At 37.0% G+C, this 19,087-nt stretch overlaps 1 protein-coding gene across 1 annotated transcript in view; it reads left to right on the forward strand.

Annotated features, from left to right (window-relative positions):
• Window positions 1-4,422, forward strand: part of LOC149065567 (uncharacterized) — a 53,428-nt gene extending 49,006 nt beyond the window's left edge. The window contains exon 2 of the mRNA XM_089253495.1: window positions 3,171-4,422. Within this exon, the coding sequence (XP_089109621.1) occupies window positions 3,318-4,298 (981 nt within the window). The 5' untranslated portion in view covers window positions 3,171-3,317 and the 3' untranslated portion in view covers window positions 4,299-4,422. The remainder of the gene's footprint in view (window positions 1-3,170) is intronic.
• Window positions 4,423-19,087: the final 14,665 nt, after the last annotated feature.

The raw sequence follows: 19,087 nt of genomic DNA on the forward strand, positions 1-19,087 counted from the left end.
AATACAGCGTGTAATGAAATAAAAAAAATCTGTAATTTTTATGCGGTTCCCCCTGTTCTTTACAATATTCGCTATTATAAGATATTTAAATTCAAAAAGCGGAGAAAAGTTGAAAAAAAACAACCATAAACGAGGGAAAGAGAACTATTGTCCTTTAGTTTTTGCTGTTTTTTCCCCTCAACTTTTTTCCAATTTTGAAATTCAAATATCTCAACGAATATTGCACTTAGAAACATGGAATTTTTTCAGCCTCAGGGGAGACAGAGAATCAACTTTCCAATTGAAAGTTGGAGTACGGGGGACCGCATAAAAATTTAGATTTTTCATTTTGTGACACTATATTTTCACACTGGAAAATGTTATAGAGTGACTCTTGAACAGATTTTGAGTATTTTGTAAATTAGAGCCACACCCCACGACGAACAGTGGATGTGATAAAGGCCGAATTAAGACTTACAGGACACCCTGTATGGGTCATTCCAAAAAAAAAGTGTACACTCCACATTTTTGAAATGAAAAATCAAAATTGAATTGAATTTTCAAAATAAAATTGATCTCAAATTATAGCCAATGACATGAAGTTTAATATTTCATAAATATTTTTCACTTTTATTTTGTAATAATATTTTACTCTTTGGGTTTTATGACTGAAAATCATGGATTTTATCCACTCTGTTACCAAAACAAATATCGCTCTAAAAAATTATTATTATTTCTGCTGTTTTTATCTCTTAAAATAATGAAATCAGCTTATTTTTTTTACACATATGCTAAAAAAAAGGCAGTTTAAAATTTTTTTGACTTTTTTCCTGTCGTTTTGATGGTTTTTCATGATTTTTTTCGAAATAGCATATAGAAAAGTTTATTTTTTACATATATTTAGCTACTCAAAATCAAAACTTTTTATTTCTGACACAATGGGCTGGTAATTTATAAGTTAATAAATACAAATACAAATACAACGCCACAACAGGCAAATTGCCCAACGAGGTGGCTGACTTAAGAACATCATGGATCCCCGAGCCCCTACCTACTACTGCTACACCACACATGCACCCCCCCCCCCCGCGGAACCCCCCCCCCCAACGAATCGGTACATGCGGAAAATGTGCGTGTACGTGTAGTGCAACCTGACGTAAAGTTTGTTTCTGTGTAATGCTTGCTATGTGTAGTGCTGTCATCTGCCCCCAGTTTTACTAACTATGAGTGAAGTGTTATGGTTGAATGATTTACCGTTGTAGGACTGTTGCTCTCTGTGGCGAGACTTTTTAACGGGGAGATCGGCTCGCATTTGCGCCTTGAAGTTGGGAACCACAGAAAACCAACTTCAGCCGACCACCACTGTGGGGTTCGAACCCGGATCCTCGCATCACGAGTCCGGCACTATAACCACTCGACCACCACAGCGGCAATCTTAATTTGAAGTGTTCTTAAATTTTCCTGCCTGTGCACTGCAAAAATGCATCCCGTAACAGAGTGGACGCCATTGTAACAGAATGCACAGAAATGATATCTCAAATATTCTAAATAGGCCATGCAAATACTTTCATTTTAACAAAAATTATATACAAAATCTGACCCAGAAACTCCTCTTATAACCTTTGAAAAGCGTCCACCCCATGACCAAATTTTAAAAACACGCACCCCATCCCTTGTAGTTTGAATTTTGGTCTGGTAAAATTATTAAAATCTGGTCAAATCTGAACTTGCTCAGCTGTATATTATATCATCAGGATGATTTTTCTTTTATTTCAAAGTTTTTGTTAAAATTTGAAAGTAATTTAACGTGTTGGTATAAATCTCACGTTTATGCCTCTCACATAAGTGATCCAGAGTGGACTTGGGTAGGTGGGGAATCGGGCCGGAAAACAAAAATATAGGAAGATAATGGTTCTGTACCATAAAATACAGAATGTATTGTCATATAATGACCTTCACTCATACTAAAATGCCCCTTATAACAAATCTCCCTGGATCTGTGCCTCTGGCAATGGTTTTAACGATCTGCACTACTTTACTATCGCACTTTACTGAAAAAATAACACGATGGAGAATGTGGTAAAGGGTTTTAAATTGAATAGAGGTACCTTATTAAATTCAATTTAAACCTTCAAAACCTTTTAATTAAGAAAAATTTACTTTAAATCATACTTTATATTCTGTTGCATTGCCTGAGTTTTTGGAAGACGCAACAGAGTGGACAAATCAGCCTAAATTATTATTTTTCATTATAAATTTAAATGATTGATGAATTTTTTTTTATATTTTGAAGCATATTTTCATGTACTATCACTTGATGCTGATATAGATGAAAAAAATCTTAATTATTTATGATAATGACGTAACAGAGTGAACATCCGACAGAGAAAAATCTGGTACTAAAGAGACATAACGAACTTTAAGTCGTTTTGGAAAAGTCAAATCCAAAATTGTTGATTAAGAATTAAAAGTAAACCTGTAAATGAGCTCAAAAGTGATATCAGATTTAATCTGCAATAAAAATATATTTCCCAAATGACCAAGGGCGTAGCGAGGGGGGGGGGGAGGACTTGGGGATCTGGTCCCCCCAAAATGTGAGAAAATGACCGAAAAAAGGGAAAAAGATGGCCAAATCTATTGTTCTATCACTTTGGTCCCCCCGAACGACATTTCTGGCTACGCCCCTGCAAATGACCTTAAAAGAGTGGACATTTTAAAATGGGAAAAATTTCGGGACACGAATAAAAAAAATAGTTTTTTATGAGAAAATTTTTTTTTTCAAAATTTTGTCAGTTTTATTCATCTATTGCACATATATAAAATGTGATTCCAAGTTTTCTGAAAAAAAATTCCAGGTTTGCAACCAAGTCTCTTTGTTTAACATTTTTTTGAATCCGGGACAGCCAGATTTTGACGTTTTGCTACAAACAATGATTAAAAAAAAATTAGATACCAACTAGAAAAAAATTAAAATTGCTACCAGAGTGCTCTGAAATTTTGTAAAAAAAAATTAGTTTCGGAAACGGTTTGTACACTTTTTTTGGGAATGACCCATATACGTCTCGTGCTTTACAAATTTATTAACTCTCATGATATTTTCTAAACATTTGTGTTTGTTAAAAATGCAGGTATTGACGTGTGTGTTCCTATAATACTTTAATAATTGTCTCGTGTATTTCTTTTATGGACAGGTACGTGGACATTATACGCTGCCATCAACGCTGAAAAGCATCACGGGAAGGGTGTATTATTGAGTAAGTGTCCAATTGCTGTCTAATCCTTGATGATAACAAATCTCTCGGCCTCTGAAAATAACTGACTATCACTAGCTCCAAAATATGAATGTGTTTATCTGCCGATTTGATAGGTCCATTGATGAGGATGATACTATAGATCCTAAGGAAGTTCCCGAGAATGACCCGAAATATTATAAGTTTTATAATACATTCATAAGAATTATTCGATTTTGTGGAAATACACAAGTCTACGGAAAAGTTTATCCTTCGGATGAGATGTTCATCGTCTTTAATGGCCAGCGATATGATATTGTTCCATACAAAGATGTGCTAAATGCGTTGCTGGATTCGACCACGTCCGGAGAGAGAAAATCAACTGAAACGTTGGAATACTATGAGCGTAGGGACATCTATATCCGTTACGTCTATCACAGTGGTTCCAACAAGTACATAAGGGAAATGATTCTTGAACAATTGTACTATCAAGACGAGAATGGTCATTACATTTCCGACCTTACTGTTGTCAATGAATTACGAACAATTGCAATGAAGAAGCTGAAAACCCGTTCTAATAGCGATTGGAGAGTCAAGTGGTTTCCAGTAGACTATCAGCCAATAATGGAAAATGTAAGAGGTCCTGTTGTGCCTTCTTTTGGGTATGCATTTAAAAAACCATCCAATGAAAATGTTGCAACTGGAAACAATGCGAGTAAAAACGGGACTAATATGAAACAATGCACGTGCCAAAAATCTTCTACAGAAAATGGCGATCTCAAGCCTATGACGTATGCAGAAAAATTAAAAAGTGGGCTTCTTTCAGAAAGCTGCTCTTGTCGGAAGGTGAATGACAGAATATCATCTCAAGCTACACCGACGAGAAAAATGAAATGCTCGCAACTTCCTGGATCTTCAGAAGAACGACGCTTTTCGGAAGCAGTTGCTGACCCGAAGCCTTCGACATCAAACATATCTGGAAACCCCCGTGCAGATGCTGCGAACTCCAAGGATGTTGCACCATTTCCTAGACGCGGATATAGATCTCAGCAGAATCTCCCTCCTAGGCTCCGTAAGAAAAAAATCTGAGGAAAAGTAACTCAGGTGATTGAAATTGCAATGCATGACGTATTCAAGATGTAAGTTCTTTTTGGACTAGGTTTTTTTTCTTTTTTAAAAGATGCGTGTTATGTTGCAGAAAATATAATTCCCGGTGCTATGTTATGTAGTACATATAGAATTTTGGTATTGTAGCTTTCCTTCAGTGGTGTTACCCTTGTTAGCTATTTATAAATTGTGTTTACAGTTGCTATTGCTGTAAAGAAAGATTAATTAAAGAAACGCATATCAAACTAAAGGATAAGGTAGTGTTTTTTTTCAAGTGGAAAACTCAGATTTTTCAGCTAATGAATGCTTGACAAACAAAGAGGGCTATTTACTGTACTTGTGTACAGGATGTCCTGTAAGTGTAAATTCGGCCTTTATCTCGTCAACCGTCCGTCGGAGAGGTTTCAATTTAGAAAATGCTCAAAAGGTGTTCAAAAATTACGCTGTTTCTTTGAAAGTGAAAATAGTGTGTGACAAAATAAAAAAAATCTAAACTTTTTTTATATGGTCCCCCCCTGTCCTCTAACTTACAATTAGAAAGTTGTTCTGAGGCTATAAAAAAAAATCAGTTTCTAAGTGCAGTATTCGTTGAGATATCCGAATTTTTTTTCAAAAATCGAAGAAAAGTTGGGAAAGGACAGAATATATAAGGGAAAGAAGCGTTGTGTCCGTTTTTGCTGTTCTTTCATAATTTTTCTCCGATTTTTGAATTGTATTTTAATGCTTAGGAAAATGGAATTTTTTCTGTTGGCCTCTGGAGATACAGGGCAACAACTTTTTAATTGGATGTAAAAGGACAAGGAGACGGTATGAAAATTTAGATTTATTTATTTTGTGACACACTAGTTTCACTCTCAAAACTGGTACAGGGTAATTTTTGAACGGCTTTTGAGTATATTTTTTAAATTGAAATCATATTTCTACGACGTACGGTTGATAAGATAAAGGTTGCACTTACAGGACACCCTGTGTAAGAATATACTTATTGCATCCGAACACTTGGCGAGTTTTGCTGCACGTGAGTGAAAAAATGAGAATGAAGTGAAGATATTCTGCATGACTCTGGCAGCCAACTATCTATCAAATGCAGGCCATTTTATGAGAAATTAAAACTGTGTGTGTGGTGGGCTACTTTGAAGAAGGCATCCGAATAGTGTGGCGGGAGTCATGATGACTGACATGAATGAATGAATGAACGCCAGAACTTTGCCACTGGACTTATCCCGTTGCCGAGATCTCTTCCAGCCCAGCTTCGTGGCAGAGTCTGGAACATGATGATTGACAAGCAAAAACAATACGTCATTGCTCACGAGCGAACATTTTTTTTCTCTTTACGTATTAAAAAATGACTTGATCAAAATAAGAATATTTTGAAACTTTTTGTCTGTAATACCGGGCCGGTATTACACTATAAACCCCACTCATATTCGAGCTAATTATACTTTAGGGAGAAAATAATTTTAATTTTAACTTCAATAAAGAATATTAAAAATTCAAGTAAGCTTCTTTTTGAATAAGGGACATTTTGAATGGATAAACTAATTCAAATTTTTAATGGGAATTAAACTGGACATTTTTATAAAAAAGTCGAGATGACCAAAATTACAGTAAAATTAGTGACCATACATCAAGTTTTATCTGGGACTTCTTTTTTTCTGGCCATCCCGACTTTTTTACAAAAATGTCCGTCCCAGTTTTTCCAGTTTTTTATACAAAGCGTACTTCTATTTCTATTCTTTAGAAGTCAAAGATTGAAATTATTTTTCAATCCATAAATTATATTATAATTACGAAAATAAATAAGAATATTAGTCTCACATATTTGTCTTGTGAACGTTTATTTCGTGGAATTAATTTTAATTCACTGCAATTTGCAGTAATGCTTCATTTCCGGCCATTGTGATTTTTTCGTGATTTCAGCTATATTTGGCAACTTCATTCCCTTTTGGTATTGTTTTTGGCAATATTTGCTGTTATCCCGTATTTGGAATCCTAACGTCCCGTATTTATCTCGAAGCAATATGGTCAGACGAAGTAAAATGTCTCGAGAAACGCAGATCATATGGTCAGACGAAGTAAAATATGTCTCGAGAAATGCAGATCATATGGTCAAAAAGATATTATATGCTTCAATCAAGTGCTGCCACCTAGGAAATTAAATATTAATATAAAGCTTTTTAAAATGAAATTGTTCCATGATAAGAGCAATTTCATTCAAAAATTCACCAATATTATTTTATCATGTGAAGTAATTTTAAAATTCAAAACAAGGTATTTGTTGAATAAAATACAAAATCGATCGATTTTTAATTTAAAAGTTTCATAAATAGGGTTACCTTACCAAAACTGAGAAAGGAGGACTGCTGCGCGCGCATCCTTGATGACGTCATTTTACTCAATTTGCAGAACAGATGGCGCCACTTTTCTTCCAAAAAAAAAGAAACCCACCACCTTAATAATTTTTCGCAATTAAAACAGAACCGCTAAATATGTTACGGAAATTTGATAAATCCGGTTATTATGCATAGTTGCCAATCATTTTTGAAAGTTTAATAAATTTTGCTTTTCACATTTACCAGTGATTATGTGTAATCCCCAGCTCGTATTGGTAAATATGATAAATCGTCAATAAATTATTTAAATTTACCGGAAACTTTGCTCAAATTTCATTCTAGGCTGATGGATTCGATCTGCGATGTTTCTTATGTTTAAAAATGTTGATAAATGTGAAGAAATCCAACATTATAATGCTAATAATAATTCATTCGTTTTTATTCTCATAACACTTATTTTCATTTAATTTAGTTTTTATGGCAAAATATGTGCAGTGCGCTCATCACGTACGGGAGAAACAGATAAGTGGTTGAATTTAAGTGTTATTTCTGCATGATTTCTTCCATATTTATCATACTTGATACTTCTGCATAATTACCGGTATGGGAATTCTGGAATACCGGTAAAAGTGACAAATGTAGAAAAATTTATCAAATTTAACGAAACGATTGGTGGTTATGCATAATCGCCAGTTAATATGTATAGTTACTGATTTATCACATTTTCCGTAACATATACATGTACATTGCGCATAACTACCTGACCTACCACATCTTTATTGCATTAATACCAACTTGAGAATTGAAAAATAAGTCACTCGTCCCAAGCAAACAACGGTATTCTCAAAATGGATATTGCGGTTTTCTTCTTCCAGAGCTGTTTTTTTTTATAAATTATCCTAGAAGAGCAAGCTGAACCGGGGTTAGAATAGTACTGTATTTGCTGCCCTGCTTGCAACTTGGGTTGTGTTTTGGGAATTTTGACGGCGATTGGCTAAAGCGTGTAAACATTTTTTGTGGAAAAAAGCACTCACACAAACACTCCTGTCAATGAAGAGATATGTGTTTTAGAGTGGTAAAAAAAATAACAATTATTTATTGGAAACCTGAAGAGGAGGACAAAAGGGGGAATTTTCTAAAACGCTTGAAATGACATTAAAAAGGAGCACGTCTGGTAATGCTAGTCTTAAAAAATGATAAATAGATTGTGGCGCCAGCTGTTGGAGAAAAGAGTTTCTTTAGGGAATTACTGCATTACTTCGATTCAAGTTCTTCGTGGATTAGAGCCGCCTTCTCTCTCAGGAGTTTCATCAGTTTCTGCAAGGATGGCAATTACCAACGTATGTACAAGAAGGAAAACAAAACAGAAATAAAACACGCACTTAAAAAAAAACTAATAAAAGTACCAAACCAATGAATCATTGAGGCGGGGAAAAAAACCACATGCAGAAACAAAAAAATTAAGTATAAAAAAATGGTCCAATATCATATGATCAAGGGTAGAATCATGTAGTTTCAACCAAAAAAAATTGCGTAAAAAAATAAATTAAAAATAACATCAGAAAAACATAATGTTTCATCATCATTCCCAACCTGGGACAATATGAAAAATAATTAATTGTTGGCTTCGATGAACGTGATAATTTTCATGTTTTTAATGTAATAGTAGATGTCACGACAGAGTTCTCGAGAAGGGTTCGGAAAAAGACTCCAAAAGTTGTCGCGTTTGTAGAGGTTACAGTTATGCAGTCGATGCTCGATATAACGACCCCCCCTTCATTCCGTCGAAAATGAACGTTATATTGGGAGGGTTGTTATATCGAAAGTAAAACATATATGATACTCGTTCTATGAAAACATTCGGAACATATACTACCGGTCGTTGTAATGGTATGGCCGTTATAACGAGCGCCGACTGTATTTAGTGGTGATAGTGGACCTTTTTGGTGGCGAAAAAATTACATTTAAATATAGTATGGAAGATATCACTGGGCTTCGTATGGAATTGCAGAATGAACACGGGTCTTCAGGTGAGAATGTGAACTGGAGACGTTTGGATATATTGAGCACAAAAGGGGGAGATTCTTAATCTAGCAAGGTTTCTACGAAAGCATAAAGGAATATCATATAGGAGGTAAGGTTGGATCAGAATTTTATAATCGAAAATGTTAGCAAATTAGTAGCGTATTGATGCGAGCAGATTCAATCTGGCCTCATGGATCGAATGTTCAATAAAGGTGCCCATAATAGGGTCGAAGACCGATGGTACAAGGGACCGTTGTGACAAATTCCAAATGTCAGGTCACCCAAGTTTGTTGAAAGATTAATTCAAGGTATTAATCCAGTTACCGCGGGATCCGACAGACGGGGAGTGAAGAGAAACAGACTTTCGAAAGTCTTTCATTATCCATCTTCGTGAGTCTGATCCAAAATTTAATGTACAGTTTTAAAACCAATACAGAGAGATGGCGACGGCCGAGTTCAAACCTGGAGAGATAGTATTACTGGTACCGCGCGAAGATCTTCCTTAGAAAATTTTTTTGAAATTTTTCAAGGGCATCGGCTTGGGAAAAGGCCCAAACAAGGATATCGAAAAGTTTGACATGAAGAAGGGTTTTAATTCTACGCAGTAGGTTTTTAACAGCTCTACTAACGTCGCATGTGATTTTTTCACCATTAAATTTGCGGCAAATGAAAAATTTACCAGATGGGGTGAAGGGAAGACCTTAATTACATATAGTTACGAACTATTTCAAGTTCTATACTCTGTCCCAGATTTTTCGAGATGCGACACGAACGTCGGAAGACCATAACTTTTGTTTTATTGATATTTACCTTTAGCCTATTTCTCTTGAAGTAGTTATCAAGGAGAGTTTCATTTTCTTCTGAAGTTGGATTTTTGTACGGCAAGGAGGACAATATCTTCAGCGTACAAGAGCAAGAGCAAATTAATATCTGTATGACTATCGATCTGAATTCCCCTGACATCGGATGTTGCAAAGATTTTTTTTTTATGTCTGCGAGAAAAAGAGAAAACAATAAAGGGGAAGCAGGTTCATATCGGAATACCGGAGTATGTAAAATACTGGAAATGTAAAATACTGGAGTCGACTGGAGATGCATCCGGCAATGAATTGCCAGTTCTCACTTTTCCGTATAGACGTTGGAAAAGAAAATTTTGGGTGTTGGAATTATTTCTTGTATGCATTCTGAATTTTCATGATTTTAATTTTCTGAATTTCCGATTCCCCACGCCCACAAAATATATAAAATTCGGGGGCTAAGGGAATTATCAAGACGCCTCCGGGCCAGCTATTACTTTCGCACCGGGCCCCACGTCTGGTAAGGACGGCCCTGTCGTGGATAACATTTTATCCTGACACAATATTTTATATTGTAGTATTCTATGCTAGTTTTTTGTTGCTGATTTTTTACTGATCTATCATGCACGACAACACATCAATAGACAGGCACTGTCCCACTCACGAACATTAATCGTGGCCCCCACCAGGGCCGGTTCTAGAAATTCTGCCGCTTGAGGCGAGTAATATTTTGCCGTCCTTCAAATACGACTATCTGAAAAGAGTTTTCTTTTTTCACCTCTACTATGATACAGTGGTTCCCAAGTATTGGTCACGATCCCCTGGGAAGGGGGGGGGGGGAGGTAACGTTGATGATTTCAGATGTCGCGAGAGAATTTCGTAAATAAAAAGGTTCTGATGAGTAAATATATACTCTCATAATCAAAATGTGTAATAATTGTTCTTTGATGGGGGAGAGTAATTCTATAAAGAGTGCACCTGTTTACATATCTTCCTATGGGTTTTGGAGAAATGTCTGCCATTAAAAGGATTAATTGAGATATTTAGCACATATATATCATATAACGCAATAAAATTCTACATAAAATTTACTAAAAATAATTCGAAGAAAAATCTTATTCAAACACCATTATGGGAACAAATGTGTTCACAAATGGGCTTTTGCGCACTTTTATGAAAAAACAGGAAAATTAATAAATTAATATTTATTCTGAATCCAAAGACAAAATATTAAAAATCCAACAATCGCTCTCCTCATTTCCTAGTTTTTGAAATCATGACTCTCCGCGTTATGTTGCCTATGCCAGGACTGTAACTATAGGATTTTTGCGGCTCCCCACAACTTTAAAATTCGATAATTTTATAACGATCTTCTTTGATCGGTGCTCGGTATTGGAATGTGGTAGGTCTTCTCATGGTGCAACTTGGGAAATGCAAATTCTCCACCAGTCACTGTACCGTTTGATCATTGTTTGGCGCAAATCTTGATTTGGCTTTGATGATCTTTGCACCGACAAAAAACAAATTCCAATCAAATCCGAAGGGCGCATATCGAATTCTTGATGCCACATATTGCAGCAAATTCGTCGGAAAAATATATTTGTTTTTGGTGAAAAACAACCTCTACCACATATGCTACTGTGATTTGACCACACATTCTATGATCAAAAATGCTGGTTTAGGTGCCTTAAAGTCTGTCTAATGAATTACGAAACATCAATGAACTCTGGAACCCCTTCCACCGCCTATCAAATAAAACTGTTAAAATTCTTCGTTTAAAATCAGCAACAGAATTTTTATTAGTGTGTCACGTGTATATATTACTTCAATATCTAATATTACTTCAATTATCAAGTTTGTCTTGAAATTTTAACAATTGTTATTTGTGGGTGGTAAAACAACGGTAATAAAACTTGCAAAGTGCAGCTATCCTAAGCTTTCTGTGAGTGTAACAAAATATATATATATCTATTCTATAATATAAAATCACAAACAAACTCGAAAAGGGCCTGTTGCTAAGCAACCGAGTGACGGAAGTGGGTGAAATTTTTGAGTGACGGAAATCTGTTACGGAAATGGGTTCGATTCATATATCGATATTCACATTCATATATCGTACATTCATATTCATATATCGCTATGATATCATATATCATATATCGATATTGGGTCGATATTCACATATCGGGACCCATTTGACCCATCGGGACCATGTTATGTGCATGTACCAAGAGGCTCCTACATCCTACAGCAGAGCCCTTAGGCTGGAATTTAGATTTCGAGCCCCCAAACCAGCTTTTCAGGGGCCCCTCTGTGATTAATTTATATTAATTTATAGTGTGAAAAATCAAAAAGTGATAAGAATCGTTGTGGCCCCTGTCAGCCCTTCCTTTGTGGGGGGGGGGGGAGGTCCATGCCGAGAGGTATATATATGTATAATATACACACACAACAGCAGTGCTCCCAACACAGGGTCGGGGTACCCGGGGAAGATTTCACGTATAAGTAAAAAGTTTTCATTTCCAGGGGCCCTTGATGGATCTCATTGTTTTCTTGCTGCTTTAACGTTGAAAAATTTCGATAGCGGAAGCAAAAGATATATCCAGTCTGGGGCCCCACCAAAAGTATGCGAATTGGTGTCCCGGGTAATTGGTTGGGGGGTCCTGGATTTTATTCGTTGGTAAAACGAATACAAATGAAAATTTTTCATGGTACTCGCTCCGGGGGATGACCGACAAGCTTCCAAGTCGGGGGCCCCATGTTTACAGGTTTCATTTTGGGGGCCCTGGATTTTATTCGTTGGTAAAACGAATACAAATGAAAATTTTTCATGGCACTCGCTCCGGGGGATGACCGACAAGCTTCCAAATCGGGGGCCCCATGTTTACAGGTTTCATTTTGGGGGCCCTGGATTTTATTTGTTGGTAAAACGAATACAAATGAAAATTTTTCATAGCACTCGCACCGGGGGATGACCGACAAGCTTCCAAGTCGGGGGCCCCATGTTTACAGGTTTCATTTTGGGGCCCTGGACGAATCTCATTTTTTTCTGTTGTAGAATTCGCAACAGCGGAAGCCCGAGATAAAGCCAGTCTGGGGCCCCACCAAAAGTATGCGAATTGGTGTCCCGGGTAATTGGTTGGGGGGTCCTGGATTTTATTCGTTGGTAAAACGAATACAAATGAAAATTTTTCATGGTACTCGCTCCGGGGGATGACCGACAAGCTTCCAAGTCGGGGGCCCCATGTTTACAGGTTTCATTTTGGGGGCCCTGGATTTTATTCGTTGGTAAAACGAATACAAATGGAAATTTTTCATGGCACTCGCTCCGGGGGATGACCGACAAGCTTCCAAGTCGGGGGCCCCATGTTTACAGGTTTCATTTTGGGGCCCTGGACGAATCTCATTCTTTTCTGTTGTAGAATTCGCAACAGCGGAACCCCGAGATAAAGCCAGTCTGGGGCCCCACCAAAAGTATGCGAATTGGTGTCCCGGGTAATTGTTTGGGGGCCCTGGATTTTATTCGTTCGTAAAACGAATACAAATGAAAATTTTTCATGGCACTCGCACCGGGGGATGACCGACAAGCTTCCAAGTCGGGGGGCCCCATGTTTACAAGTTTGATTTTGCGGGCCCTGGATGAATCTCATTCTTTTCTGTTGTAGAATTTGCCACAGCTGAAACCCGAGATATAGCCAGTCTGGGGCCCCACTAAAAATCTGCGTATTGTGTCCCCGCTACTGGATGTGGGGCCCTGGATTTTATTCGTTGTAAAATTGATAAAAATGAAAAATTCTCACAGGGGGGTGTCCGACAAGCTTGCAGGTCAGGGCTTCATGGAAATGTTGGCGGGTTGTAATTCGGTGCCCCTGAATGTATCTCATTGATTTTTGTGGTTTAACATTGTAAAATTTGCAACACATCGGTAGCCCAAGATATATCCAGTGTGGGGCCCCACTGAAATTCAGCGAATTGAATCTGGGGACCCCCATGGGGAAGTTTTCTGGGGATACTTGATGAATCTCATTTGTTTTTTGTTGCTTTATTGTTATTTTCATTAAAAATCGCTTCTTCAGTAGGCTGGTGCTTTCACACGTCCCTTTCCCATTTCCATAGCACGCTGATGAGGTGGGACGAAATAAACAAGATATGTCCGGGAGAGAAGTGGGGGGGGGGGGGGTTGGCCGCCAAAGGCGGCAGGGGGGCAGAGCCCCCCTAGTATATATATAAAAATCAAGGACGGCTGCACTTTGCGAGTTTTAATAACGTTGTATTACCACACATGAATAACAACTCTTCAAATTTCAAGACAAACTTGATATAATTTAAGAAATATTATTAATTATAAAATATATTAACTGATATCATATATTTATTTTTACATGCTGCACATTAATCAAAATCCAGTCACCAATTTAAATCGAAGAACTATAACAGTTTTGTTTGATATGTGGCTGAAGGGGTTCTATAGTTTGTGTGTTTCTCAAATGCAATATTGCATGCTGTACTGCATAATTGTTTTCAATATTTTTTTGAAGGCATATTTTTGCTGATGGAATTTTATTTTTAACTGTTTATTGGGGTTCAAAAAAAAATTTTTTTTCCTTTTCCCCCTTTTCAGATATCTTGTACGGGTGCCTTTCAAGCTTGATTCGTGAACATGCCTCCCAATGGGGTCCAACTATTTGTGAGTCCCAACCATATGTTCAACCGGGCACAGCACAAACTCCCATGGCCCCACATCCCACAGTAGCGTCCCTCGGCTGAGATCTTTGTGGCCCCCGATCAGACTCTTCACGGGCCCTTCTAATAGGAATTTGTAGTGTGAAAAACAAAGATATAATCACGTCTGATGAGAATCCTCTTGGGTTCCCGGGCAGGAGCCCTTCCAGACTCACCCCCTTTGTGGGGGGGGGGCATGCAGGGACCTGAGTTGAAAAGGAGCTTCTACGAAAAGATCTGGAAAAATGATTTATTATAACAAATACGTAAATTAAGAGGTTGTGCCTAAGCCCTCTTTAATTTTGTGCTGGGGCTATGATGTTGTTGGAACGGCAGTAGGGAGACCAGAAATCATCTTTAAAGATAGGTGACACTTTTTGGAAGTGCAAGAAAGGAGGTGCGGTGAAATAAATTAAGCATTGAATAGGATTTCAACAATGAAAAAAAAAAAGTATTGTATTTACCTCGCTTATTTATCGACTCGCACTTTCCCTTCAAAATGATTTCGATGTGTAAAAATTTTCGGGAGAGTGAAAACATCGTCATAATAAATCTGTCATAAAAAATTCCGCCTCGTCGCTTCATGCCCGACGCCGGCCCTGCTCCCACATAATGTAACAGGGCCCCTAGGCCAGACTTCACTTCTCTACAACCGTTGGCTTTATAGAAACATTCTTTTATTGATAAAAAGTTTTCAAAAATGACGTGCGGTTACTCAAACTGACTTGAATTTTCCAAGAGGGTATACATGAAAAAATAGAAAAATTAACTTTTTATGTAAACTCTGTGTCCAAAACTTTCAGCAAGTGAAATATAAATGAGATTCTGAGAAGTTACAAAAAATTGCATATTTGTAATATCCATAAATGCAATATTAACGGAGATATTTGATAGATTAACTGAGCCAATGACTGAGGGTGTAGTTCACAAATTGCAAAACGTAAATTAAATTCAAAGTTGTGAAAATTCTGTAATTGTCAAAAAATAAAATTGCTATTTAATGTGAATAAAAAAAATAAAATAGTTGAGTTTATATTCTATTTGTGTGAAGTCCCAAAAAAAGTCAACTTTTGAGCAAATGAAAACGTGCCAACACAGTGATAAATTACAAAAACACATTTTATAATATTTAATGTCTCGATAAATGTTACATTTATAAAAATGAAGTTCTTTGCAAATGACTTTTCAAAGCGGGTTCTAGATTCTAATTAGTGGAAAAACAACGATTTTATTATTTGTCCAACGTAAAAAATATTTAATGTGTATTGAGCGAAAATCCATTAAAATGAATTCATCTTAACGAGATTCGACTGTACTGAAGAAACATGAATTAGTCTTTTCATGTTTTGCTCTGCTTTCATTTTATACATGACTCCCACAAAGGTGAGGCTGACGGAGCTCCAGGCCTGGGAACCGGGACGATACCCATCATATTTTATTTCTTCACGCTATAGATTAACTGCAGAGGGGTCCATGAAGTCTGGCCTGGGGGACTCGCCAAAGATCGCAGCTTAGTGGCCCTGCTCCAGAATGCGGGGGGGGGGGGTGTTATAATTTTATATATTTGAGGACGAGGGCAAAAAATTCGAACTTTCAAGGCCAAAACACGCTACACTGTTGTGAATTCTGATTCGGGGAAATCACGTGACGTGAAATTTCGACGTTGCCGGCTCATTTCTCTCTCATACACATGCAGATGGAAAACATAGGCGGAGATAGACTTAAAAGTCTGTGGTGGGGGCACAATGATGATTGCTGGGGGCATGATGCATGTTTATATATACGTATATTACTGCCAAAGCCCGAAGTGTGGCCAATTTGAAACGGGGCCGGTCAATTCGTGAATTGGCTAAGACTTTTGATCAAAGTCCGAATTGCAGAAATGATTCGGACTTGAGCCGGCCATTTAGTGAAGTGGCTGGAGACCCCTGGCCAAAGCTCTATGTGCTGATGTAAGATGGCCCATGGTAGGAGGCAAAATCATTTCTTTTAATTGCCAATGTGTGATGCATATATAGCAGCTATATTGGATTAGCTCCATGTGACGCGAAAATAAAATAAAAATTTGAGAGAAAACTATAAAAATAATTGTGTATAGATATAGTTTTTTCTGCCAAATTTTGGAGAAAAAATGATTACCACATCGTGACTGCGGGTTGCCATAACTAACGTGGACATGATTATTACAAAAAAAACGCCAACTGGACGATGATCCCGAATCATGTCTTTTGTTATCGGACTTTGGCCAGGGATCACTTGCCACTTCGCGAACTGGCCGGCCAACGTCCGAATTTCAAACATTGGGCAGGTCAATATTTAATGAAATTGGCCAATTCGCGAAGTAGCCATACCCGTACCGGATTGGCCAATTTCGGGCTTCGGCAGTAACAAAAACATTAGATCCGTCGGCTCCGCCATTGACGCTGGGGGGCGAGGCAATGCCCCCATGCTCCACCCCCATATCTCCGCCCATGGAAATTCCTAGAATGTCCAGACTGTTCAGTTTCGCATTAAGTCTCACTGAAATCATTCAAGTCTGACGCTTTTTTTAAATGCATTACAGCTTAATCATTCGTTTCGCATGAAATGGCTCAAAATCTTTCGGAAAGAGAAAAGAAATGTATCTGGAAGCTATTTTCCGAGGTGGAAATAAATTAATCTGGCTCGAGTGACAGATCGACCTACTCATTGGATTCACTTTGATAGGCACGAAAATTTAGCTCACAATGCCACTGTTTCATGTTAGCGCATGCCTCCACATCCACCAAAATGCTCGTTAGCTGAGGCAGTAAAACCTCGAAAAAAATTTTCGCCAGCCAAAAAATTTGTAAGTCGAGCTACCACTGTACATTTATATGCTGTTTTAATAAATTCTTATTAATTTAAATGCTTTTTGAAGGTTAGTAAAACTCAACATTTTTCTAGAAGAGATTACTTATGCCCCCTGAAATGTTTGGTGGCCTCCCCTCTAATGGTCGATCCTACGTACATCCCTGGAGCCAACCACCATTATACGATCGATTCGAATTGAACCCTAAACTTCACAATATGAAGCTATTATGAAACCCATAAACCCATATGACCGCACAGAAACTGTCACTCATTCAATTTAGTTATATTTTCTGTAAAGCTATGTCCTTTATCTTTACTGTATTTTGTGAAAAGCTAAATTCTCTTTCATGTTTGCTGTATTTTCTGAAAGCTAGACACCGATGTCTTAGCTATGTTTCATTGAAAAAAAAAACGAGATTCTCGTTTTTATTTTCTTTTTCTGAAAAAATAGATTATTCCCTCAGTAGCACATCGCACATCGAATTATCTGACACTGGAACGTCCTACGAATATCGAATGTCGGAAATACGATGTATGACGATATCATACGATATAGTGTAAAATTATTTACTGTTGCAACATCAAAAAAATATTATTTTCCCTTCCAAAATTATCTTAATCTCTTGTTAGCAGTCTTCCCTTTAAAAAAGAATAGAGAAGAATAAAAAAGTAGAGAAGCAATCCATCTCTGAAAATAATCCAATTTTTCAGCATATCATAATATCGAAATTCATGCATAAAAGATCATTGATCATTCCGTGAAGCAACACACCAGAGATAATAGCTCTAGAATAGCACCTACCTTTAACTGATTCGTGTTTTCCATTTCAAGATATGCAATATTTTTCTTTTTTTTTCAGTATTTAATTTTTTTATAAATGCTTCAAAAATGTGTTGTGTCGTTTTGCTCTACAAAAACGACGTTGTCGTAGCGTTGTCGGGAGTTACAAGAATAGCCGCTATCGGAAAATAAAAGATCGCATGTTTCGATAATGAAGAATTCTCTGGTAAGTAGCAGTTGATGTTGAATAATTTTAATAAAATTCAATACTATGCACTGTATTTGCATTTCTTATGTAATATTTTACTTAAAGTTTGTTCGTTGATTTCTGAAAAAAAAAAAAACTAAAATTTTTGTGAAATGATAACACTCCTCAACACTGATTTTGGGAATCTGATACCGAATCTAGCATTGGTTTTGTCAGATTTGCGCTAGATTTTGAGATCATTTGATCATTTTTGTCGCACCACGGTCATTTTCTGCACACGAGGGCTAATTAGACCGGGACCTAAAATTTATTGCCGATTCCGAACGGTAGGCTTGTTTTTTATACTCATCGAGAGGTTGGTGCGTTAACCCCTCGATGGGGGACTCCCTGCGGTACCAATTTTTTGCTGCGGTCAAGTCGCCGTTTTTTGTTGTACCCCTGTGTCAGGAAAGTTTTCTGACAAGGACGAACCGGGTATCGAACTCGCGACACCTCTAAACACCTTTTGGTACTTTAGGCGAGCATCGTATCGACCGGGCTACCACGCCCCTAGAGATTTTGAGATAAAGTGAAAATTAAATTTCAATTGTTTAATACGTAAGCAGCATACAAATCACATTCGAAGTGTGCAAAATGTAAACTAATGATAAACTTAATATCAATAAAGAATACTGATATCTGATCATAATATAAATGTAATATATTGAATAAAATAGGAAAATAAATAAAAATATTGAAAGTAAAAATTCGACGCAAATTTAGTGGCTGCAGACTATATTGAAATGTTGGGAGTATGCATTGTTTCAAAAACCAGATCCAGTTCGGCAAAACGAACATCAGTTTTAAAATCAGCAGCCGTAATATACCCTAAAACTGTTAAAAAGTTTCCTTGGCAACATGAAATTTTTTTTGTTTAGCAGTGTAATTTATACTGATATCATCCATTATGGATATTATCATTGATTTGTTCTTGGTTTTTAATTAATATGCCTAGTTTACAAATCAAAACTAAAAATGAAAGGAAACACAATTTTTTTTTTTGTCAGTTTAAGGTGCACCTAGTAGTCACCATA

Source organism: Pholcus phalangioides, unplaced genomic scaffold (assembly GCF_987345545.1).
Source record: "Pholcus phalangioides strain wild (caught in Gottingen) unplaced genomic scaffold, Ppha-v1.0 ptg000039l_1, whole genome shotgun sequence".
NCBI lineage: Eukaryota > Metazoa > Arthropoda > Arachnida > Araneae > Pholcidae > Pholcus > Pholcus phalangioides.